The sequence below is a fragment of the Malania oleifera genome, chromosome 3, assembly GCF_029873635.1.
Source record: "Malania oleifera isolate guangnan ecotype guangnan chromosome 3, ASM2987363v1, whole genome shotgun sequence".
NCBI classification, from domain to species: Eukaryota; Viridiplantae; Streptophyta; class Magnoliopsida; order Santalales; family Ximeniaceae; genus Malania; species Malania oleifera.
In genome coordinates, this window is record NC_080419.1 from 110303868 (window position 1) to 110329746 (window position 25879).

At 36.6% G+C, this 25879-nt stretch overlaps 1 protein-coding gene across 5 annotated transcripts in view; it reads right to left on the reverse strand.

Moving 5' to 3' along the window:
• The window catches only part of LOC131152273 (valine--tRNA ligase, chloroplastic/mitochondrial 2), a 122234-nt gene that overhangs the window by 17216 nt on the left and 79139 nt on the right, over positions 1–25879 (reverse strand). For all 5 annotated transcript variants that reach the window (XM_058104054.1, XM_058104052.1, XM_058104053.1 and 2 more), the window contains 2 exons: positions 10893–10982; positions 9274–9385 (listed from right to left, as the gene is read on the reverse strand). In XM_058104054.1, coding sequence (XP_057960037.1) covers positions 9274–9385; positions 10893–10982 — 202 coding nt within the window. The remainder of the gene's footprint in view (positions 1–9273; positions 9386–10892; positions 10983–25879) is intronic.

Genomic DNA, 25879 nt, shown 5'->3' on the forward strand with positions numbered 1-25879 from the left:
GGGGAAGATTCTCTCAGCACTGGTTATCATCAAAGTAATGGGCGTAATTACAGGGGAAGATTTTTTTTGGGTGAGTAATTTCAGTGGGCCTAAACCAGCAAAATCTAGGCCCAATAGTAGGGGAGCAACTTACTGCCAAGTGCTGAAAACAGGGATAGAAGATATGGGCTCTTTTAAGGCCCAACGGATATTGATACAGATCAAATCTTTGTAGGGGTGGGAGGTATTCGGGCTTTTGTACACTCAAGTGGACAGGAGCCCTACTCTTCATGTGAAAGTTTTATTTTGGGGCCCAAAAACAAAAAATGAGAAGGAAAGGAGATCAGTGGTTCAGTTGGAGGAATTACAAAATAATGAAGAAGACAAAGGGAAACAAGAGGGAAGAGGGCCTTTGTGTTTTCCCACATTAACTCTAATTTGTTGAAGTGCCATACAGAGTTAGAATCAGAGGGAAACCAAAATATTGTTGATCTATTGGGGGACGAGAGAGAACCAAGTTGCTCAAGAACTTCAAAATGATTTCGGTTTGTCCTTGACAGCTCCCTCTAGGGATTTAGTCAGGCTTAAGAAGGAGGGATAGGGGAGAGGAAAATAGCTAATCAGTTGAGTAGATAGTTAATTAGATTAGCGACCTCAATGAACAATGAGAAAGGGGATAGATGGTTGGGGGTTGACAACGTTACCAAATGAAGATTTTATCTTGAAACATTAGAGGTCTAAGGGGATTAGAAAAGAGAAGAGTTGTTGGAGACCTAGTGAATAAAGTGAACCCTAATATCTTGTTTTTACAAGAGTCTAAACTAGTTGAGGTTGATTCCTTTGTTTTCAGGACTATTTGGGATCCAAGGTTAAAGGATTGGATGTCTCTTCCCTCCTCAGGGGTTTCAGGGGGGCAAGACTATGGCTTGGGATACTAGAGTTATGCCTTGCAAGGATTGTGTTTTAGGTTCCTTCTCTTTATTTGTATTACTTGGGACCAAGGGGATTGGGTATTGGTGGTTTACTTTTGTTTATGGCCCTACAGTATACTTCCGGAGGAGTGATTTTTTTGAAGAGCTGACTAGCTTGTATGAGCTTTGCTGTCCTTGTTGGGTGGTGGTAGGAAAGGGGGGGGGGGGGGGGGTTGGATTGTTATTAGAACTTCTAGGAGAAGTATGGGGGATCGAGGGCGACGGGGAATATGAGATATTTTGACTCTTTCATTATGGATAGTGGGTTTAGAGATGTCCCTTTGGATAATGGTAGTTTCACTTGGATGACTAGTGGGGGCAAACAAGCATCGACTCATATAGATAGACTTCAATCTAGTGATGCTTGGGAAGATTTATTTCTGAACATTGTGCAAGAGGTGTTAGTTAGACCTACCTCTAATCATTGCCCAATGCTATTGGATTCTAGTCCTATTCAGTGGGGCCAACACCTTTTAGGTTTGAGAATATGTGGCTTTCTCACCCTCCTTTTTGTGATAATATTGAAACTTGATGGAAAGAGTGTTTTGTTCAGGGGTTAGAGGGTTCTAAGATTATAAGGAAGCTGAATTTTGTCAAATTTAAGATTAAAAGATGAAATAAAGAAGTGCTTGGGGATATTAAGGAGAGAAAAAACAAAAAAAACAAAACTATATCTTGGAGGAGATAAATAATTTGGTTAAATTGGAGGTATGGCATTTCAAGAGAGGAAGATTGCCTTAATAACGATCTTAAGGTGCTTTTGTTGAGGGAAAAGAGAAGCTGGCGGCAAAAGTCAATAGTTAGTTGGATTAGAGAGGGGGATTGTAATTCTAGGACTTTTCAGAGGGTGGCCAATGGGAGGAGGAAAAGTGTCTTATTAGGAGTTGGAGATAGAGGTGGGGAGGGGGGTGAGAGGAAATCCCTAGGTCACAAGACTCCCTGCTTTTTGTGCAAAGAGGTTGTTTCCTTGGACTAAACCCATGAACATTCGATCACAAGGGAGCAACCTTACTGATGAGCCAAGGACCACTCTCCAATTGGTGAGAGATAATAAGCAAGCTGGGGAAGGGATCACCAAATTATTTAAAGGTTTGTATAATGATGAGTGCGAGAATAGGTTAATGATGGATGGGATAAATTGGAGTCCAATTGGGCTTGACGAAGCTAAGTGGTTGGAAAGATCTTTTGATTTGTAGGAAGTTAGAAGGGCATTGATTGATATCAATAAAGATAACGCACCAGGTCCTGATGGCTTCACAATGGCTTTCTTTTAGGATAGATGGGAAGTGGTGAAACATGACATTATGAAGTTTTTCGAGAAGTTTCATAGGGGAGGAGTAGTTTGTAAAATGATTAGCTTCATTACTCTCATCCAGAAAAAGGATAGGTACAGGAGGGTGAAGGATTTTAGACATATTAGTTTGGTTACTAGTGTTTATAAGGTTCTTTCTAAGGTTCTTCCAAGGAGGTTGAGAGAATTGTTGGGGAAAATAGTTTCCTTAGCCAATCTACTTTTATGAAAGATAGACAAATCTTAGATGCAATTCTAATAGCAAATGAGGTGGTAGAGAATGTAAGGAGAGGCAAAAAGAGAGTGGTATTTAAATTAGATTTTGAAAAAGCATTCAACATGGTCAATTGGGATCTTTGGGAGAAAGTTATGTAGAAAAAAGGTTTTGAGAATCTTTGCGCAAGTTGATAAAAGGGTGTCTCAGCTTTGTCAACATGTGGTGATTGTTAATGGGCAACCTAGGGATTGGTTTGGTGTTTCAAGAGAGTTTTATCTCCTTTCTTGTTTACTTTGGTTGAAATGTTCTTAGTAGGATGATTTGTCATGCCCAAGACTTGGGGGTTATTAGTGGTTTGTCTATAGGAGGGAAGGGGGTGGAGGTATCTCATCTTCAGTTTGCTAATGATACTATCTTTTTCCTTGAGAATAATGCAATGAAATTCCAGAAGGTTATTACTTTGCTAAGGATTTTTGAAAAATTATCAAGGATGAAGATACATTTTTCAAAGAGTGGTACACCTAGCATTATTTTGAGCAGTAAGGAGATTGAGGTTTTTAGATCTTTAGCAGGTTATGAGTCTTTGTCTTCGCCTTTGTCTTATCTTGGTCTTCCTTCAAGGGGTGACCCTTTATCAAATGTTTTTTGGGATCCTGTGATTGAGAGAGTGATGAAAAAATTAGAGGGGGTGGAAGAGGGCTTATCTTTTGCTAGGGGTAAAATCACTCTCATTAGAGGCTCTTTAGCTAATATTCCTATTTATTTTCTATCCCTTTTCAAAATTGCCTCTAGGGTGGCTGGGAAGTTGGAGCTGATTATTAGAGATTTTTTGTGATCAGTTGTTGGTGAGAATAAGAGGGATCATTTAGTTAGTTGCGATGTTGTAAAGAGGCTTAAGGGTTTAGGACTTGGTAATGTGGTTTCTAACAACATATCCTTAATAGGGAAAAAGTTATGGAGGTAGCTCTTAGAATCTAATTCCCTATGGCACATAGTAATAAAGAGTAAATACGGAATACATAAGAATAGATGGGATTCCAAAGGGAGTGGTAATGCCTCTCATGTGAGTCCTTGGAAGTTTGTTTCCCAAGTTGCCAGTCTTTTCTTTCCTCTCACTCCTTTTAAAGTAGGTAATGGGGATAAAATTCAATTTTGAGAGGACATTTGGGTTAGCGAGTCTTTGTTGGAGTTGTTGGCGCCGTGTCTATTTTGACTTTTCACTGTTCACATTGCAACAATTTCAGCTTTTTATTCTTTTGAGGGGGGCTCTCTTTCTTGGGGTTTTCATTTCTTTAGAAGTCTCAATGAAAGAAAGGTTGGTGAGTTAACTCTTTTGTCGTGTGTGTTGGATTCTTTTGTGCCAAATTCGTGTGGGAGGACACAAGGCTTTGAATTGGGGATGCTTCAAGGTCTTTCTCTTCAAAGTCTTTTCTTTCCAATCTCATAAAATCCACAATTCCTAGCCCTGTCCTCTACACAACGCTGTTTGGAAAGCAAAGATTCCTTTTAAAGTCCGCCCCTTCATTCGGACGTTAAATTCTTAACAAGATCAACACAATTGAAATATTACAAAAAAAAAAAGGAGGCCTTACAAAGCCCGTAGTCCAGATATTCGCATGCTGTGCAATGAGTCTAATGAGACTAAGTCATTTGTTCATTCATCATAAGGTAGAAAGACACATGTGGAAAAATTAGTTCTAAACAATTCAGGATTTTTTGAAAATGAAGTTTTGGGGTTTCAGGAAGAAGGGGACACAGGATATTTTGGGACTGCACTGTTTTTACAATTTTGTGGTCGCTGTTTTTAAATATCTAAGACTTCTTGCCTTATGAGAGAGCCATTTTTCTTGCTTCTCTTTGGACTCATTATTTTGGTGTTTTTTGGGGTCTTTTGTTGTCTGACATCCAAAGGGATTAGAAAGCAGCTTTGATGTAATTTGTTAGGCTTTCCCTATTCTTCTTCTGCATTTTTTATTGGGGGGATTTCTTATCCTCATTTCATTGTAATTATGTTTTTTTTAAAAGAATTGTTTTATTATAAAAAAAAAATAAGAACAAAAAGGACAAATATCTATTCACGAGGAGGAAAACGTATAACAAGGCCAAAATATGAAATACACCCCATCAGTAGTTTGGAAAATAGCTCCTGACTTTAGTTTGTAGCTCCTATGGTTGCAGGGAAGTGATTGAGAAAACCAAGATATTGGGAAGTGATTCAGGAGACCAAATATCCATGCTAAACATATGGCCATTAATCTCTCCAATCACAATAGCGTACCTCCAACAAGGTCTTACATAACATAGAGAAGGGCACTAAAGAACCACTCTAAAATAATTTTTTTCGGAGTTCCTAATGTACGTCAGCCAGAGTGTTGTAGCAATCTGCTCATGTAACAGAGGCCCAGGGCAGGGGTAAAGTCACAGTGAAACCATGGCACTTAGGCTGTTGTATAAGGGGTTTGAATAGCAGCCTCGCCATCAGCTATATCTCTCAGAACATCTGCATGTCAGGGATTCCTTCAGAATTTAGACCCCTTCTAGCAGCTAAAATCCCTTCGAGACAACTGTCCTGCTTGAGATAGAAATGGAAAAATTAATGTCGTCATGATTTTTGCACAAGCTAACTGTACTGGTGAGACCTAAACTTACCTTGGCAAGACTTATCAGCACTAAGTGTGAAGAACAATTGGCAACAGTGGTACCCTTGCACTGATCTAATTTTATACACTTCTCCAGTCCATTAGAGAAACAAGTGTGCAATCTTCATTTCTTCATCAATCAAAGAAAATCAAATCAATCGCATCAGTATACTTGAGCAGATGTTAATCAGCTTCTGAGTACATCAGGATCAGGGGCGGATCAATGTTCAGTTGAGTGTGGGCTATAGCCCCCCACTTAACTCACAAAATCCATTAATAACATATATATATATATATATATATATATATATGGGTAATACTTGGAGCAGCAAGGTATTTAAGAATTGCCCCCAATAAAGGCTTTGAGTCCAAATAAATAAGACTTGAGGCCTAATTCAACTTTTACTTAGTTCTTTTATTTGAAACTAATTTGAATAAACAAGATTAGATTCCCAAATTCCTATTAATATCTTCTAAAAATTTCATAAAACATTTTAAAACATCGAGTTATTTTATTATGAGTCCTAATCTGAGCTGACACCTAAATTGTTATTTTTCCCATATTGAATTCTAAAAGCTCTTGAATAAATAATGGTTTAGTCACTTATATCGAGAGAAAAAGTATCAATAGTATTACAAGTTTATTATAGAGCAGTTCCTAAACATGAAAACTTGTTGAGGGCAACTGTTAGATGTATCTTTTTCAGAATGAATGTACTGAAAAATTGACCTTTTTTTTTTGTTTGATTAGTGCACCAATGCTCTTTCTAAAGTAAGAATGTAATAGTTTCTGATTATGAATGATTAATTGTAAAAATTTCAATCCTATAAAATAAATAAAACCTTTTTTTTTCTGAAGTAATGTCTTGTTCATGGCACAAACAAATCAGCCCCCACTGACTTCAGGTCCTGGACCTGTCCTTGATAAGGGTACTCCTCTTTATTTCATTGTTTACTGGGATCTTTACTCAAAACAACCCTCTATGTCTCTTCCATATCTAAGCATGCATATGCTAGCAAATGCATAAAAACACTAACAAAACCACAAGGCCTCCTCATATTTACCATGAAAAATGTACACTTTGGTACATGTTATATCCAATAACTCTGATGCATACATACAAAAGCTTGAACCTGTACCAATGACGCAGTTGAAGGTAGCATTGATGATTAATATGTATTCTTAAACTAACATAATATGTATTCTTAAACTAACATAATTCTTTGTCAACCAACAGCAACGTGATTTTGGTGGCTTGTCATATGACATAGAACTCGTAAGAGTTCAACAATATATTGAACAAACAGGGCAAGAGTTTCTGTAAATTAGGTAAGAATTTTTTAGAAAAGGTCAGATAGGGGTTTGAGGTTATATTAGGGTCATTGAATGTTTGGCTGTAAATTGTTGATTTGAAAAGTATGCAAACTGGGATGAATTGTAGAAAATCTTATGAGCTTTGAGAGAGAGAGAGAGAGAGAGAGAGAGGAGGCACCCACAAGCAAACAAAAATGGCAGCTTCAGATTCTCAATTAAATAGTTCCAAACAAGAAATTTGAGATAATATATAAGACTTAAATGAAAATTAATCTAACTCCTTAACTTAAACTGAAATCACACTGATCTCAACCACCAATTTGAACTTAGATAAAGCGACACAAAAAAACAACAAAGAAAAAAGCAATGCAAACAGCACCATTCTACAATAACATGAATAGCTAGCTTCAGCAGTATGGCACATTAACACAATTTTCATTATCTCATATAAAAAGATACAAATAACTAAAAATCCTAATAAAGAAAAGACCCAATGATCAAATGAACTTGAAGCACTATGATGGATACATTTTCCTGGACCAAAAATAGCTTTATTTGTATGACCCCCAAAGGCTTCCAAAATAGTCAGTCTTTTTCAACCATTTAGGACTCCAGATTTATTATCTTCCACATTTTTAGCAGAAGAATTGCTTCCAGCAGTGAACAAAATACAATGCAAGAAGTCATAGGCTGTGCATTATCCATCCACTGTTCATTCAACTGCGCCTAATTCATTTGATCATTGTAAAAAATTCTGTGGTTCAGTTAAAAAATAAAAAACTTGGTATCCACTTTACATTGATGTGGAAATCTCCAGAAAGTGGAAGACTATCTGTGTCACCCCAAGAGGGAAAAAACTTCTTATCATTTTCTCAATCTTAAATGGTTGGGAGGACAATTTTGTTGGAGCCAAATTAAAACCAAAGGGGATTATCAGATCCGCATTCTTATTGAATGAAGTTTGAAGCCTTAACCAAGCTACAGATCAAGCTGATGAAGGGTCTACCATGGAAATCACCATTGCTTGCTTTGATATGTTCAGCAGTTCAACCATCACCTCTTTCCCTCTCTATCAGGAGATCAAGGTCAATTCCTAAAGGTTCCTCTTTCCGGCCTTCTCTTTGTTTGTATCGTACATGCTGCATTTTTTTTTTTAAATAATTATTTATTTCTCAATTCCCATTCTCTATAGATCCAATATTTCCTTTTTCTGAGTTTACTTCATCCATTGTGCATCAATATTTTGTATCATTCCTTGCTTGTCAATGCTATAAATAAAATCAAATTGATTAACTGAATCAACCATTAAAAATTGGTGTGATCAGGAGTTAGTAAAGATTTTCATTATGTTGCTTTTGATTAAGTAAAATATTTAACCATAAACTTTTGGTTATAAGAAAACCTGTACCGAACCAACTAAATCTGTTGCAGTATCCCTGTTGATAAATATATAAACTGATCAACATAAAGTGCATGGAGCAGGTTAGTTCAATGATTCACCATCCTGTGTCCGGAAAAATCACAATTGCAGTGCTTGCTTAGGTATTGATTTGAAACTCTAAAACGAGTATGTTTTCCTTTAATACCCAACTTTAGAATGTACATACAAGTGAAAATAAGGGGCAGGGAAGGGCATAAAAAAAATTCGTGCTTCAAATCTACACATGAAAGTTCTCCATTTAAAGATTCAATTTTCAAGAGAAACAATGGAAACCATTAAATCTTTTTTCCCTTCTTGTGAAGAGAGGAATTCATAAGAATAAAAAGGGTGGTGCCAGAGTGAGAACACAAAAACAATTCGCGCAGAGTGAAGGGGTACTAGAGAGAGAAGACATCACAATCTAAGAAGTGGAGCAGCTGCAAAATAAAAAACAGAACAACACTGACCTCCAAAACAGGAATATTTAATATATTCTGATGCAAATTTCCCTCCAAAACAGACAATTTAATTTTGAATTTCCCACCCAAAAAAAAAAAAGAATGAAAGAAAAGAAGAGTAAGTTGGCTATAAGAATATTCCTTTTGGACAATACACATTTTACACAGCAACAGTGAGCCTCTGTAAATGAGAAATCCCCCACTAAACAAAACCCAGCTTCCATTTTTTTTTTTTTTAAAGTATACAAAAAGAAGTCCCAAAAAAGACCAATAAAGACTTAAAAATTGTAAAATCTATGAGTTCTCCCTTGATGAAAAATATGATACAGTGATTAGCCAAGACCTTAACCCTATGTTTCATCAATAGCTTTGTACAACTTGATGAAAGATACAATCAAAGCAAACAATTTTCAAGTCCTTTACTCAAGGAATTAACAATCAAATGATAACTGCAAAAACATACGATGATATACCACTCCCCCGCAACACCTCCCACCCCCCCCCCCCCCCCCAACACACGCACGCACGCACACTCACTGTCTGACATGATACCCCTTTTATCAGGGTACACAAAATTTAAGCATCTCCCCCCCCTCAAGAGAAACATATGACACAACTCTATTCTCATTCTTTACCTTTTAGAGAAAGGAGTCAAAGACATCATGTCCACAACGTGACCAACCAATGCACAACTATTGTAATAGAAAATGAAAACATGAAGACAAAAAAATGGAAATCACATATAAAGAACTTGCTAAATGCAAAGAGAAAAGGTGCATGTGAAAAGAAAAAGTCTTCTAGCCAACCAAAGAATTTAAGAATTTGTCAACTTGGGTTGACTTACGTATGGATGAAGCCCAAGAAATAGGCAAGGTATAGGTCCCCAAACAAGTTATATGTAGTGAGCTATTTCCCTTTCATTTAGACTACTTCCCAGACACATGGACATAAAACTAACAGCTTCAGTCACACATTCTACTCACCTGTGAGTCACGGATAAGTCCATGCAGATAAACATATGAAAATGGTACAGTCCCTGTGAACTCAATCCCCATCATTACCATTCGTGCCACCCAAAAGAACAAAATATCATGCCTGTTCAAATACAGCAGCAGGTATCACTTTAGTAATCTTTAAGATATAAATAGATACACAACACATGCATACACATACAGATATTATATATGTTGAAGGAGCGGGACAATGAAAAGAAACAGGATAATATAGTGTTGAAATTAAATTCACCAAAAGCAAATCCTACTAGTATAGAGTTTCCAAAAACGAGAGATAAAGGCATTATGTAAATGATATGGAATGTTATACAATGTTTAAGCAATTCACTGTCATTATCTTTTCTTAGTTTTCTCCCCTGCTATCCTACAAAAGAAAACAAATGCAGAAATTCAGGCAATAAAAAAATTTGCAGATGAGGCTAAACTGTTATCATGATTTCGCAGTCTGGAAAAGAGTAGATGTATTTTGGGGAAAAATCATAGGCATTCCCAGGCAAAAGGATGCTAACGAGATTTTTGCAGCCTTTGAGGAACTTTGGGGAATTCAATTAGAAATGAATGCCTAAACCCTAAACCCTAAAACCCTTAACCTTCATATTTTTAGTGGTTAATCTATGCCTTTATAGTTTCTTAGGAAGAGGATTCTTCTTCATGCTTCTCTGGCCTTATTGAGATGATTGTTTTTGAGGAATCTGTTTTTACTGTCATTGACTGACAATGTTGGCCTGATTTTTTTTTTTTTGGTGCTTTTTTTGTTCCTTATATTTTTTCTTCTTGTTCTTTTCCCTTTCCTTTTTGTTTTAGTTTTCTCCTAGGAGGATGCCTTATCTTCCTGTTTGTGATTTTATTTTCCTGTTATATTTTCCTTGGCATTCCAACAACACTTTTCCCTGTGTTTCATCTCATGTGCATGGGCATTTTCGGATACAACTACAAATTTACAAAGAGAAGAAAAGAAATGGAATGAGGTGTAGAGACACTTCTTTTTAGCAACTGTAGTCTCACATTCATTGAAATGACACCTATATTCAACATGTCTGGACAACAAATGTAACATCCATCTTCATTTACTTCAAAAACTGAGCAGAATTACCAAAAAAATATTATATAATTATCATTTTTATCGCTGGCTATAGCGATAAAAAAGTTTCATTAGTGGTTACTGTCTCTGGTTCTTTTGCATGTTGGAAATGGAGCAACAAACATATCAGACATTTTTTTTTATACATCAAATTAACACACATATAGCCCCATCCATACATCTGGAATTGGGTAGCCTTTTTCTATGTCAAAAGAGATCACTGATTGGCAAATCATCGAAGAAAAAATGATTCCCCATTTTTGTCTTTAACATCACCCTTGACTGTTTGTTGCCATGAAGTCAATAAAAATTGAAGTATTTTCTGAAGAAAAGCAGAATTCATTTGCCATCCTATTTATCTTTCTTATTCTAGCGAATGAGGTTTCTTGGTCCTAAATATACAGCATATTTTTCCATGAATAAATTAGCTCCAGCTAAATACCACAGTATAGAAAACATACTTTTGGACATGGCCTTTAGGCAGCAGAAGTAAATAAGAGGTACATACCCAGTTTCAAGCATTGTTGTTGGATAGAATTGCCTGAAATCGTCAGCTGAAACTTCTGGCCATCCAAGAGTACTGAAGGGCCACAGAGCACTGAAGAGAGAGAAGATATTTCAGTAAGAGTATCAAGCAGGCATGTACCCATGTGCATGGATTGGCATGCTTGCAGGCAGGTGAAACCACTAACTAGAACAGTTACTCAAGCTTTCACATGCTAGTAATAATGAGATGCCACAGAATTTTAACTGAACTATTGGAGCAAGAAAGAAAAGACTTTATTTCCATCTTAAAATTTCATGACATATTAAGGCAAGCTATTGCACATAGAAATTAACAAATTTCAGGAGCTAAAGATTACGGTACCAATATCAGAGGTTAAATGCAGAAGAAATTTTAGAGTTTGATATAAATATCTAGAGAAAAGAAGTTCATATTAGGCCTATGCATGGTCTTAAATTTCCACGAAATTGTCAAAATTTCTGTTGAAATTTCCGATTCCGATTTCCATCACCCTCGGAATCGAAATGGCAGTCGATTTTCGTCTTGCATAATTTTCGTCGAAATCTCAATGAATCATCCGAAATTTATCAAATCTCAAATTTTTACCGAAACTTGTCAAAATTTTAACTATACGGTGAAATTTCCACCTCATACAAAACATAGATGTATTTAATTTGTAATATTTTAGTCCTAAAACTTATATTATTATGTTTGTTAACCATTTCTAAAGTTTCACAAAGAATTTCATGCTTTACTACTAATTTCCATCATTTTTTCAAATCGAAATTGAAATTGACATCGAAATCTAAATTTCCGTTGAAATTTTTGTACTTTTGGAGCTTTGAAATTTGAGTCAAAATCGAAATTTAAGACCTTGGGCGTATGTTCAAATGCCTGAATTGGAGCTCAATAGATGACGAGGATATCAACTGGTTTGAGAAGGTGAAACTGAGAGCACGTAAGGCGCACATAGGTCAGGGCACTGGGACAAGATGACATTACTATGGCATTTTCTGTAGTTGGGAGATTGTTAAAGATAATGAGTGACCTTACGAGGATGTTCCATCAATGACATTATGAAGCAGTGGGAAAAGTTTGGATTAAACTTTTATGCTTCCTGTTTCTAAAAAGGATTAATCTTCTAAGCTTAGAGAATTTAGAAAAATTCGATCAGTTAAAGGTGTTTATAGAAATTTATATAAATTTTACAGAGATGTTTTCTGAGGAGACTTGGGCTCTGTTTGGATCAAGGATTTTGCTTGAAAAGAGGAAGTAAAAGAAAATATGAAGGAAATTACACTTTTCATTGTATTTTTTCTTGCTATCAAATACTATTAATACTGAAAATTTGTTCAAATATGATTAAAAATTGAGAAAAATCGAAGACTAATGGCATGCAAAATCAATTTTTTTGTTCATTAATTTACTTTGTGTCATTTTCTTTGTTTCCTTCCTTGATAACTAGTAAGAAAAAATGGATTTCTCTATATTTTCCTTTCCTCTTCCTCATGCTTTCAAGTTCCAAAGAGGGGTCTAAGGATGTCTCTGCAGATCCCATGTCCATGTCACAATATACTTACCTTCAGAACAGACTGATTCTTGACACATTGCCACTACCAATCCTGGACCTGTGAATTTTTGGGATCCAGCTGAGGACTTAGGCACGAGGGTGGTGTGTTTGAAGAGTGCTTACGTTTCTTCAGGAGACTATCACTCTTCTTAGTGCTAGTGCTAGTGTTTCAAGTATCCCTTAACTTTGTGTGGCTCTTAGGATACCTATTGGAGGATTAGAAAATATGATGAGATATTTTCTCATAGTCAAATACTAGTGCTGGTTGGAGGAATCACTTGATTTGTTGGAATTTGGTTAGAAGGCCTAAAAGTGTGATTTGTTGGATTTTGGTTAGAAGGCCTAAAAGTCTGAAAATGTGGGAATTTGGGTCTTGGGAACTTCCAAACTTGGTGTCTAAGATCATTTCTTTGGTAGGAGAAGGGTTATAAGGTTTCCTTTACAAACTTGCACCTTGTGGCAAAAAAATTACAGCAAAAAGGTCTTCATCATAATGGTTGAGATTCTCTAAGGGTCTCTAAGCCACACGAGTTAATGGAAGTTTATCCATCAGGTTTCACATTTTTCTTACCACTTACTCGGTATAAAGTTGGAGATTGGGGTTGGTGATGTTCCCTTTTCAACATATTTTTCTTCATATTTCTTCATTTATTTATATTTTTTTAATTTATTGCTTTCTTTGATAATAAAAATTTTAAAATTTTTTTTAAAAAAAGTGGATTCATTAAAATTTTCATTTCCTTCCGCTAATGTTTTCCAAGTTCCAAACGAGGGGCCAATAGAATGTCCCAGAAGATACTGTGTCCATGACACAACATACTATATGCAGAACAAACTGAATCTCGACACATTTTCCCTATCAATCCTAGATTTGAATATTTTTGGGATCCGGCCGAGCAATTATATCAGAGGGCAGTGGGTTTGAAGAGTGCTTATGTTTCTTCCAGAGACTACATCACTCTTTACTAGTGCTCGTGGGTTTGGCGTTGGTGTTGGTAATGTTCCCTTTTTCAACATCTTTTTCTCAACTTTTTATTTCTTTATTTATCTTTTTATTTTCTTACTTTCCTTGATAAAAAAACACGAAAAGGTGGATTCCTTCATATTTTCCTTTCCTTCCACTAATGTTTTCCAAATCCCTTCAAAGGCCTTATCTCCAGATGTTTGTGTGCTTTACCATTTGAATTCTGAAACAGCATCTCATTTGTTCTTACACTGTAATTTTGCTCAGAGCATTTAGAATAAATTATTTGGCACATTGGGAGAAGCATGGGCTTGTCCAGCGCCGGTGGAAGGAATGCTGGCTATTTCTTTTGAGGGTTTTGGAGGAAGGATAGGGCTGCTCATTTGGAAATGCGATATACTTGCAGTGCTGTGGGGATTATTGCTGGAGTGTAATGCATGGATTTTTTGAGGGAAAAAAATTGAACTGGAAGCTGGTTTGGGAGAAGATTCAATACTTGGCCTTATTATGCTGCATTGGCTTTCGATGCTTTAAGGGAGTTGGCTTTTCGGAAGATCAGTGAGAATGGAAGAATTTTTGCTTTGATATTTCATAGTATTTATTTTTTTTTTAAGTTCTTTTTTCTTGTTTTGTTCCAGAATTTTGATGGGAGATGTCTTATTCTCCTCTTTGCAAGTTGTACTCCTATTAATGAAATCTCCTTTTTTGCTATAATTTTTTTTTTCCTTTTCCAAGTCCAAACAAGGGGCTCTAATGATGCCCTGGCAGATACAGTGTCGATGACACAAAATGCTTATATAAAGAACAGACTGAATCTAGACACATTGTCTGTGTGTTTTTTGGGATCTAGCTAAGCATTTAGGTAACACATCAGTGAGTTTGAAGAGCGCACATGCTTCTTCAGGTGACTACATCACTCTTTTTAGTACTAGTGTTTTTCAAGCATGTGTCACTCTTTAGGATCCCAACTGGAGTTGTGAGGAGGCTAGAAAATATGATGAGAGATTTTAGGAGGAATCACTTGTTTGGTTGAGACTTGCTTGCTAGGCCTAAGTCTGAAGATATGTGGTTTGGGTCTTCAGAACTTAATAATTTGGAGCCTAAGATCATGTCATTGGTAAGGAAATGGTTATGAGGTTTCCATAACAAACTAGCTCCTTATGGCAAAAGATTGCAGAAATAAGATCTTCATCATAATAGTTGAGATGCTCTGAGGGTCTCTATGCTACAAGCGATTCGGTGGAAGTATATCCCTCAGGTTTCACATTTTATTTTTCACTTGGTATAAAGTTGGTGATGGCTCCTCTGCTTATTTCCAGAAGAAACTTGAGCTGGAGTTGGTGATGTGCGTTTTTCAACATCTTTTCCTCATCTTTATTGGTTTTCAAATCTTCACAATAATAAATCTCATCCGTATATTCTATCAAGAGGTGTTCTCTGTGTGGGGTTTTTTTTTGGCATTTAAAGAAAATCAATGAGAAGAAAATTGATGAACTTGCCAACTTGATGAATGCCCCTTGTTCTTCTCCTCCTTGTTCAAATTTGGAAAGGTCTAATAACTTCTTTCATAAGGCCTTGTTACTTTTGTTGATCATCTTCTTTCATGCTAGAGAAATTAATTTGCGAGGTAAAACTACCTCAAAAAATTGGCACTCACCTGGATTCCAGTTGTCAGCAGAATTAGCGCTAATTGCTCATTGCAGGTGACGAGGCAAAATAAGGAGCCTCATCCAAACATTCAAATGAGATGCCTAGGTTCCAAAGAGATAAGTGATTTTTGGGGAGAGGTGAAAGAGCTGACTAAACACTAGTGGGTATATTAGGGTGAAGTTTATGGGTTTTGGTAAGATTAACAGCGGAAAGGTGCTGTGGGCCTGGGAAAAAAAAAAAAAAAGGGGAAGGTGTTAGAGCAACATGCAAACCTTTAGGTTTTGAAAAAGGAGAGAAATCACAGAATGTTTAAGTGATCAGGTTATAATATGTTATCTGTTTTGAGATAGAGTGGTTTTCATATCTACACTTTGGGTTTTGGCTTCTGGCTTTCAGAGAAATTTCATTGTAAGATCTGAAAAGAGATTGGAGGGTAGCTACTTCGTATTTTTGTTGGGAGAATTCTTGTCCTCCCTTTTGTATGGTCTTTTGTTCTGCCTCAGTAAAATCTGTTTCCTGAAAAAAAGGCCACAAATAATCTTAAAACACAACTAGCAAGAATCAATGTTCTGATTTCTTTTTTTCTTCTTTCTTGTAAAATTTTGAATTTGGGCCATTCCAAATTTTAGTATATAGGAATTTCAAATTATAGCATAGGGATGAAACCTTAACATCACTATCTTTTTACTTTACTCCAACATTAAAATTACCATGAGAACTGTAATTTGATAATTTGCAACATACACAACAGTAAACTAATTTGATTGCTAAAGCAAAGCAGGTGATCAAATTATCAAAATATGAAAATTTACTGATGTGATGGGTGGTGACAAGTAAGGCTGTCAGCACCAGGGGAGTCTTAAAAGTGAGTTTGATATGCATGAGTGGGTGTCAATATGACCCAAAAGCTAAAGCCGTTAGGTCTTAGGAGCACTCATGTACATATGCCACTTATCCTCCACTCAAATTTCCAATGTGGGGCAAGCTAAAAAGAGGAATTCCGCAACTGAGGGATCGTTTAATATCACTGTCAAAAATCATGAAAATGGAAACCAGAAACAAAAACTAAAATCATAAAAATAGAAACTAAAAACCAAAAACCAGCAACCTATTTGGTTAATTTTATGAAGTTAGAAATTATTAAATACTTAATTAAAAAAATGTGTCTTTTTGTCCCTTTTTTTTTATAACAAAAGAATGTATATTAGATAGAGAGAGAAATTACAATAAAAAGGACAAGAAGTCCACCCTATAAAAATAAAATAAAATGAATGAAAAAATAAATAAAAATAAATATTAATAATTAAACAAGGAATCCCCTCTTCAGTCCTTTTCCTTCATAATTCACTGAACACTTCAAGTTAGCAGACTCCCTTTGACCTTTTTTAGCTCTATTTTTACACCCATCAAAATGCACTTCATTTCCCCTAGGATGACAAAACTTTAAGCCCAATTTATCCATGAGATCTTGAGCTTTTAAATCCTTCCTTGAAATCTATTCCATTGGCGTTGGTAAAATATCATCCTTGCACTGCATCTCATTAACCAAATCATCATTTTCAAATATAGAGACCCCTTCCAATCCTTCCAAAGGGGATGGATGTACATACAATAAATCCCCTAAAACATCATTGGAATCAGAAACATATCCACATTATTCCCTAATTTCATCCAACAATAAACCCCCGCCACAATCAAACTCATTTAGACCATGCATTCATTATCTGATAAATCCCCCCATTTCATTACCTCCTTTCCTTTGCTAACCCCATCACAAGAATTTCCCTTCTTTTTCTTAGCATTTGTCTTCCACAATACCTAAATTCCTTCTAAATTCCTCTTTAAAATCTTTGGCAGAGCCTCAACAGATGCTTTCTTTTATCTTCAAACAATTTTCATTTTCATTCCCACACCTATCTGCACAAACTTCCTACGAGTATAAACCTTGGGACCCTTAGATCCCTTTGCCTTAATGTCTGAGGTATCAAATAACCTACCCAAAATGCTATCACCTTACCTTTGCTGCAGCAAACTCTTGCCCCTCTGCAAAATCAGAATCTTCAACCACTTCTAGTTATTTCCTCATTATCATCAAGAAACTTTTCCAAAATCGAGCTGCTGATTTCTTGTAATTGCTTGACAACATGATATGTTCCATTTGAATCTTGGGGAACTATAGGGAGATTTTGGCCTTTGTTTACAGATGGGTAACAATCCTTCTTCCCTATACTCTCCACCTGCGTATTGGGGCTTGAAAATTGGGTATCTTAGACCTGCCCAATATGATTGGCCCAATCCTCCTTTCCCTTAGGCTAGCTATCCAAAATAGGGACCTGAAAATCTTGGGCCTGCCCCTCGTGAATGGCCCAATTGTCCTTTCCCTTAGACTGACCATCTGAAATAGGGCCCTGCAAATTACAGGCATGTTCAATTCAAAAGCCCATTTTATATAAAAATGAGGCCCTTCCGTTTTCCATTAACTTGCCTAGGTCCAATCAATAATCAATCGGCCCAACCCAGGATTTTTTATCTTCCTCTTCCCCTACCATAACCCTAGCCGCCTCAACTGGAGCTGCACTATCATCCAAAACCCTAGCTGCCATTGCAGTATCAGCATGCCCAACTGCCTGAGCAGTACGAACATGCGCCTTTGGCCGGATGTCTTCTAGTGTCAGCTACCCTGCAATCCTCGACGTGAACTCAGCCCCACATCAAATGCACATATCATCTATACCATTCACAGGATCCTGCTTTCCTTGTTGGAACTAGCTTTCACAGCCTTCTCCATCACCTGCCTTCCCTTTGATCACCACCCAACTCCACAATCTGGGCTCTAAAGGCCTACCCCCACTCCTGCGCCTCACGATTGAAACCCAAACTCTTCGGCTAATTTGAAGAACTTGCTTGCAAAGCTGTACCAACCAAAACCTTTTGCTCCACACCAGGGATAAACATAGAGAACATCTTACCATTCCAACCCAACCCTAACTCTAGAAACTTCCCCACCCTAGTCCATTTAATCGACATCCAAAACAACATATTCCCCATTTTGACCTTTCGAGAACCTCTAGCCAACTGAACAAAATCTGGAAGACCATTGGCAAACCAGAGAACTGCCTCTTTTGGGAGTTTAATCCATCTATTCCAAGTGGTATTTTTCTTGAGCACGAACAGAAACTGAATATTTCTCCCCTTGTTCAAACTCAAATCAAAAGTCTTCCCATCAATTTGAATTGTGAACTTTGACATCACCTACTTCATTTGATGCCATAGGAAGATACGAGAGAGAGAGAGAGAGAGAGAGAGAGGGGAAGTCGTTTAGAGAGGAACGACATAGCTCTCTCATATCAAGCTTTACATGATATGGCTAGAATTTTTAATAAGGGATTTAGAGTTTATGTTCTGAGATTATGTTTTACAGGTTGAAATGCTAACTACAATTTCTGTCACTGCCCCGTATATATGGTACATCTCATTCTAGAAAATATGGTAGCACATATCTTTTGACCACCATCATGCCATTGCCATCATCAAGATTTATGCATATTTTTTGTCTTTAAATCAAATAATATTATAAAGTATGATTAAAATAATAAAAGTATTTTACTTAATTGTTATATTTTCAAAATTCACTTTACAATAACAATATTATTGTACATGACAATAGAAAAATAGTAAAAATATTTTTTAATTGGCTTTTAATATTTTTAATTTTTTTTAAAAATTTATGCATATTTTTATTTTAATCATATTTAAATTCAAATGATTATTTTATCTTAATTTTAATTAAAAAATGTGCATAAAATAAGTAATTTAATTTAAAAAAAAACAATTTCTGCATATTAAAATTTCTGAAATAGGTTGCTAAAACAGCTAAAAGCAAGAACCATAAAATCTGTTTTCAGGTTTTTCGCAAATAGCTAAAAACTGAAGACAAAAATAGAAAATTAACAACATAAACAAACGCAGTTTTATAATCTATTTCTTCATTGAGCAGAAACAAAAATAGAAAACAGGAAATCGCAATGATAACAAATAGGCCTAAGGCAAATAATAACTTTTATAGCACTAAAACAATGTCAATGTGAACACTAGTTGAAAAACCCTTTTGGCTAATGAATAACTATAATTATCCGCAATAATAGATTCTGTACTTTGATGATACCTTTATTTTGGGCCAGATGCTAATCTGATTTACCATAATTTAAAAATCTTTAAGGGCAAGTATTCACACTATTGCAGCAATTAATGAATTTTTACTTAATTTGGTTTCCACTGTTCATGTTATAAATTATGGCAGGGTTTCATTAATTTCAAAGGAAATTCTTCACTTTAGTGTATGCACCTATGACAAAAAAATCTACAATCCTTAATTTATTTTGAAGTGAGTGGATATTCAATTGAGATTCATAGCTTGAAGCTTAGCTCAAAAAGAAAGGCTACCCTTCCCCACTCCCCCTTTATAAGCACCACCTAACCCTAAAAACACAAACATAGTTTATTTGTAATTGAACCATCAAAATTGTCATCATAAACATCACCCACTCATTTAATACCTAGCCTATTCAACATCAAACCCTGATCCAAAAGCCTTACTAAATTTCTAAATTTTTATTTTTACAATAATCCGGTTAGATTACTACGTTACCTAAACGCTTAAGCTATTAGGTTGTGAGCCAACAATGTATATCAAGCCTTCAACACTCCCTCGCATGTGCAGCCCAAGAGCATGTGGAGAGATAAACAAACGACAAATAACACCCATTACAAGGAGTACAATAATTTTTAAACATCACAATAAACGCGGGCAACAAGACTAGAACCTAGGACCTCTTGGTAACTAGCTCTGATACCATGTTAGATTACCACTTTACCTAAAAGCTTAAACTATTAGGTTGTGGGCCAACAATGTATATCTAGCCATTAACAAATCTTCTACTCTTTGCCCTAAAATAACTCAAAAAGAAAATTCCACTTTTTTTATTGTTAATTTTACTTGAGCACTAGTTAATATTTTGAAGCAAGGGGGCAGTTATAATAAACTTTCAATCACAGTATATATTCCATAGCTTCTTGATAAACTTCAACATAATTTTTTTATTTCAACAGAACTTTTCCACACTTTGCATTGAAAAGTTCAACATCGACATAAAGGACAATATTCCTCACAAAATATGGGGAAAAAGCCAGCTTCCCCACAGCACTAGTTTCAATAATAAGGGTACAGATATAGCATGAGGCAAGGATGGAACAACTTGAACAAGCTGTACACACGCAACATCAGTATTTGATTAAAGAATGGACAAATGCAAGGAACAGTGACATCATACAATAGTATAAACTCTCATAATCTATACACGTCCATTCAAGTGGTCTCACATTGTGCCTAGTCTATCAAAAGGGATAAAACATGACCAGATTTTTTAAATGAGTTTGCTGAACAAAATCCACCTAGTAAATTATTTTGGCACAACAATACAGAAGAAAACAATCACATTATGAAGTAAAACTAGTAGGCTAGTTGTTAGAAGAAAATATGTTAAAGGGTGTCCTTGGGCCACAAGGCTACCTGCTCTATGAGGGTAAGGGGAGGGTTGTCACAGTGAACGCAGCCTTTTATGTTTACTTTATTTTTTTATAATAAGAGAAAATATATTAAGAAAGACATTGTACAAGATTCTTGAATTGGAGTTGGCAAAATTCCATCTTTTACCTTCAGTTCTTCTTCAGAAGGATTTGTCAAAGTATTGTGTGAATGGCCGAATGGTTTGGCCTTATTCTAGCCCTATACATGTAAACTAAATATATGCTAACTGTACAAAAATAATGAATTGAAAAATAAAGAAATAATCGTGGGCTGAAGTAAGGAAAGAAATCTTTTGCTTTGTTGTTTGCTGTTCCGTTGACAGCCCTCCTCAATTTGATGGGGCTTGATCAACAAGCATCAATTTGCTACTTAGGAAGCAATGTCGATGACGAGTGAGAGCCTTGGTGAAGATATCCGCAATTTATAATTCAGTGGAAATATGTGTGTTGACCTTATCGGTCACACCCGGTTTTGATTATGACAAATACTCATTGTATTTAATGAGTGTTTGAGGTTTTGTGTAGGAACTAAGATTGTTAAGATCAAGATGGGAACAAAGCAAGTAAAGTTTGAAGATCGATTATCGATCTTAATTGTAATATAACTCATTTGTGAAAATTGGTTTGTAATAGTAAATAGGACTCTGATTTGTAATAAGCTCACACACATCACATGTATGATTTATTACATAAGCTCAAACAAACCGTGAATGAAAAATGACCTTAGAAAGACCTTAGGGTTGTCGACCGAAACCGGACTTTTTCGGTGTCTTAAATTGGACTTAAATGACCCTAAGACATACATTTGCACCTATGTTTGATAGGCACTTAAATAGGATTTGTATGTTTCGAAACAGGACCGAAATGCACACTTGGTGCACTTTCGGTCGACCGGCCAACATGGTTCATTTTGGCATGGTCGACCGAACTAGGCCTGGGTCAACAGTTGACCAAGGTCCTGGTCGACCGAACTAGGTAGTTCAAAAAGCTCCGATCGACCGAAACCTCCCTGGGTCAACATTTTGACCATCTGATCGACCGAGCCCTCTTTGTACTCCAACTACCTAGCCGACCGAGGGTCCTCGGGAAAAATCCCAACGGTCTGGTCGACCGAACCAGCCAGTTCAAAATGGCCCGGTCGACCGAACCTCGGAAATTTGAAAAATCACCTTCTCCCGGTCAACCGAGCCTTTAGTTCAAAATCCCCCTGGTCAACCGAATCATATGAGTCCTGGTCGACCGGACCTCTTGGGTTGCCCTGATTTTTTTACCATAGTTAATATTTTTAAACAGGGTTAAAATGTTTTAAATGTTATTAAACTTTTCCAATAATTCCTAATAGGTCCCCAACGGTCATATTTCCCCCCATGTCTATATATATGAGATCATTTGTGAAAATTATGGGAAATTAGCTACTTTGATTAGGGGAGAATTCTCTGAAAACCCAAAAGCCTATACTACTCATTTTTTTAGCCTCATTCACTTGTGCTTACCTTCTATTAGTGCCTACATCATTTGTAAGTGGATTGAGTGTTTGTTTCCATAGGTTTGCTCTCCTTGTCTTGCTTGGTTGATACGATTTTATTGAGAGCAAAACCTAAGTACTCTTAGAGGACTTCGTTAATAAGTCTCTCCAAAGAAGACTTTCTTTTGATCTTTTAAGCTTGCACCTTCATTGCAATATCTTGAGAAGATTGTATTTGTTTTTTGTTGCAAAATATTTTCAAAATACTTTCAAATATCTAGTGTGTTTAATCTTGATAAATATTTAAAAAGATATTTGTTTGTGTGAGAAAAATCTTTGTTGCTATATTCATTGATTTATATCTTTAGTTGAATACAAAAGATTAATCTCATTTTCCAAATAAAATCCTTATACTACTTGAGCTTCATATACATATATGTATTGAGAAAACTTGTTGATTGAAATATATGAAGTGTGGCTAATATCTTTGCTTGAGCATTTAGATTGAATATCTAGTGATACAAAGATCATATAGGTTTGCACTCTCACGCACCAATTACATCGATAGTAAATCTATTTGAGAGTAGACATCTTAAGACCACATTGAGCTTACATATTGAATCATATTGTGGTGTATGTTATTGCGTGTATTTGGGTACATATCTGCTTTACACGAAAGTACAATCACTGTACCATTTAATTATATACACATTTGTTGTATTTCCAGGCACGGGCCTGAAGAGGGAGACTAGTCCTAAAATAGCCCCGGATTGGCTTAGACCCGATTAGAAAAGCTAGGTGCGTCGTCCTGTTAAGGCGTGTAAGTTGAGGTCAGCCCCGCTAATTGACCTGGTTAAGGTTGAAGTCAGCCCTGTGTTAATTTGACTTGATTGTAAACGGTGCCGCTCCACCCTTAAGTGAGTTATTAGTAGAATCCTCGGACTTGCGAGCTAGAGGCGGGGACGCAAGCATAGTTGGCCGAACCCCGATAACATATCATGTGTTCATTTATATTTCCGCACTTTATATTTACCACACGTGTATGTTATTATGTGAATGATGCGCTTGATTTAAATTTCTGTATATTATATTTATTGGCGTATTTGGAACCGCATAAAAAGACCCTAGGTTCTAATATTCATCCAACATCTAGTTCAACCTAGGAGAAAAGTTTAAAATTCCAATTCACCCCCCCTCTTGGGAATACACCAATTCTAACAATGTGGAAGAGCGATAACACGAGCTTCAAATGCTTCACAAATAGTAGGACAATCAACTTCAATATGCTTCATGCACTCATGATAGATAGGATTGGCCGTGATCTGGATAGCACCCGTATTATCAGCATGTAGAGGTGTAGGATCGGTCTCAGAAAAATCTAGCTCAGCAAGCAAACCTCGAAACCAGATAATTTTAAAACAAGCAAGAGACATCACTCGGTATTCAAATTCCGACAATGATTTAGAAACTCTATCTTGCTTCTTACTCTTCCAAGAGATCAATGCATCACCTAAGAACACACACCAACTAGTGATGGAGAGACGTGTATCCGCACAACTAGCTCAATCAGCATTGCTATAAGCAGCAAGGCAAGTAGAATTGCCTGCAAAGAAGAATAATCCACGGGCAGAAGTGCCCTGAACATAGCGTATGATCCTACGGACAGTAGCCAAATGAAGATGACGAGGAGTCTGAAGAAACTGACAGACTTGTTATACAACAAAAGACATGTCTAGTCTAGTAATGGTGAGATAGACAAGACTACCCACCAGCTTCCGATATAAACTGGGATCAACAAGTAAGTCACCCTCCTCTTTGCGAAGCTTGACATTTAACTCCATGGGAGTATCATCAGAAGTACCCTTTTGAAGGCCAGTTGTGGCCACCAAGTCACTAGCATACTTATGTTGATTGAGTGAAATACCTAAGAGACTACGATTCACCTCAAGACCAAGAAAATATGTGAGAGAGCCAAGATCTTTCATATGAAGGGACTCTAAGAGATGAGTCTTGAGCTGAGCAAGTAAAGAAGAATCGGAACCAGTAATCACAATATCATCAACATAAACCAAAAGAACAACAATACCCATGTCTGATTTCTGAAGAAACAATGAAGTGTCATACTTGCTCTTCTTGAATGAAAATTGTAATAAAGTGGTGCAGAATTTATCAAACCAGGCCCTCGAAGCTTGTTTGAGACCATAAAGCGAGCGACGAAGCTTACACACATGTGAAGTCGGAGACGGAAACAAGCCCGAGGGTGGCTTCATATAAATACACTCTTTAAGATCCCCGTGAATAAAAGCATTCTTGACATCCATTTGATGTAGTGGTCAATCACTGGAAGCAGCAATAGCCAAAATTGTACGAACAGTAGTCATCTTAGCCACAGGAGCAAAGGTCTCCTCATAATTGACACCATATTCCTGATTATTCCCAAGTGCAACAAGGCGAGCTTTGTAACAATCTAGACTTCCATCAGATCGGACCTTGACTAAGTAAACCCATTAACAACCCAGAAGAACAATGGTGGGAGGACAAGGATCAATGTCCCAGGTTTGATTGGCCTCTAGAGCAACAATTTCTTCCTGCATAGCTTGTTGCCAACAATCATGCTTGGCAGCATGCTAGTAGGATGTGGGAATATCTAAATTGGACAATGCAGCAGTAAGAGTTGAAACAGAATTGCCAGAATTGGAAGAGGGAAACCCATACCTATCTGGGGGTACAAACACTCGAGGAGAGCAAGGTACCAAAGGCTCTGGAGGTGCTGCAACTAACTGAATCTGGAGTGTGGTAGGATCAGATATAGGATGAACCAACGGAAGAGACTATGGGCGGGAGCATCACATATACACAATACCTGGTTTAAAACGATAACTGCTCCTCAAAGGAGGGGAGAATCACAGTAGAAGAGGAGGGTACAGAGGACACAGGAAAGAAATGTTGATTTTCAAAGAAAATAACATTCCTAGAAATGCATGTACAATGTAATGTAGGATAATAGCAAACAAATCCCTTTTGACACACATTATATCCCAAGAATGCACATCGAATAGATTGAGCAAATAATTTATGTTGCTATTTAGGAGGTAAATGAACAAAACATACACAACCAAAGGTACGGAAGTTATCGTAACTAGGTTGCTTAGAAAATAAGTGGAAATAGGGAGACTCCATGAGTAGGACTTGAGAAGGTAAACGATTAATCAATTAAGTAGTAGTTTTCAGAGCCTCAACCTAGAACAAGGATGGAACAGAGGATTCCAACAAGAGAGTATGTACTACATCTAGGAGATGACGATTTTTCCGTTTAGCTACTCCATTCTATTGGGGAGTAGCGGGACATGAACGTTGATGAATAATACCTTTAGAAGCCAAAAATGCCTAAAACTCAATAGACACATATTTACCACCACAATCTGAGCATAATGTCTTAATAGAAGCATAAAAACTCAGTGAAAGTACGAAAAATCTCAAATTTAGAGCGAAGAAAGTAGACCCAAGTAAATTTGCTATGATCATCAATGAAAGTCACATAGTATTTAAATTTTTCATGTGAACTAGTCGGGAAGGTCCCCAAACATCACAATGGATAAGATCAAAGCACTGAGAAGCTCAACTAGCATGCAAAGGGAAAGGAAAAGTTTTGCTTTTAGCAAGTTTGCAAGAGGCACACTCAAGAGATAAAGAAGAACGCTCTTTATTACCAAGTAAACCAGAGTTCAATACATGAGATAAGATTTGAGTATTGG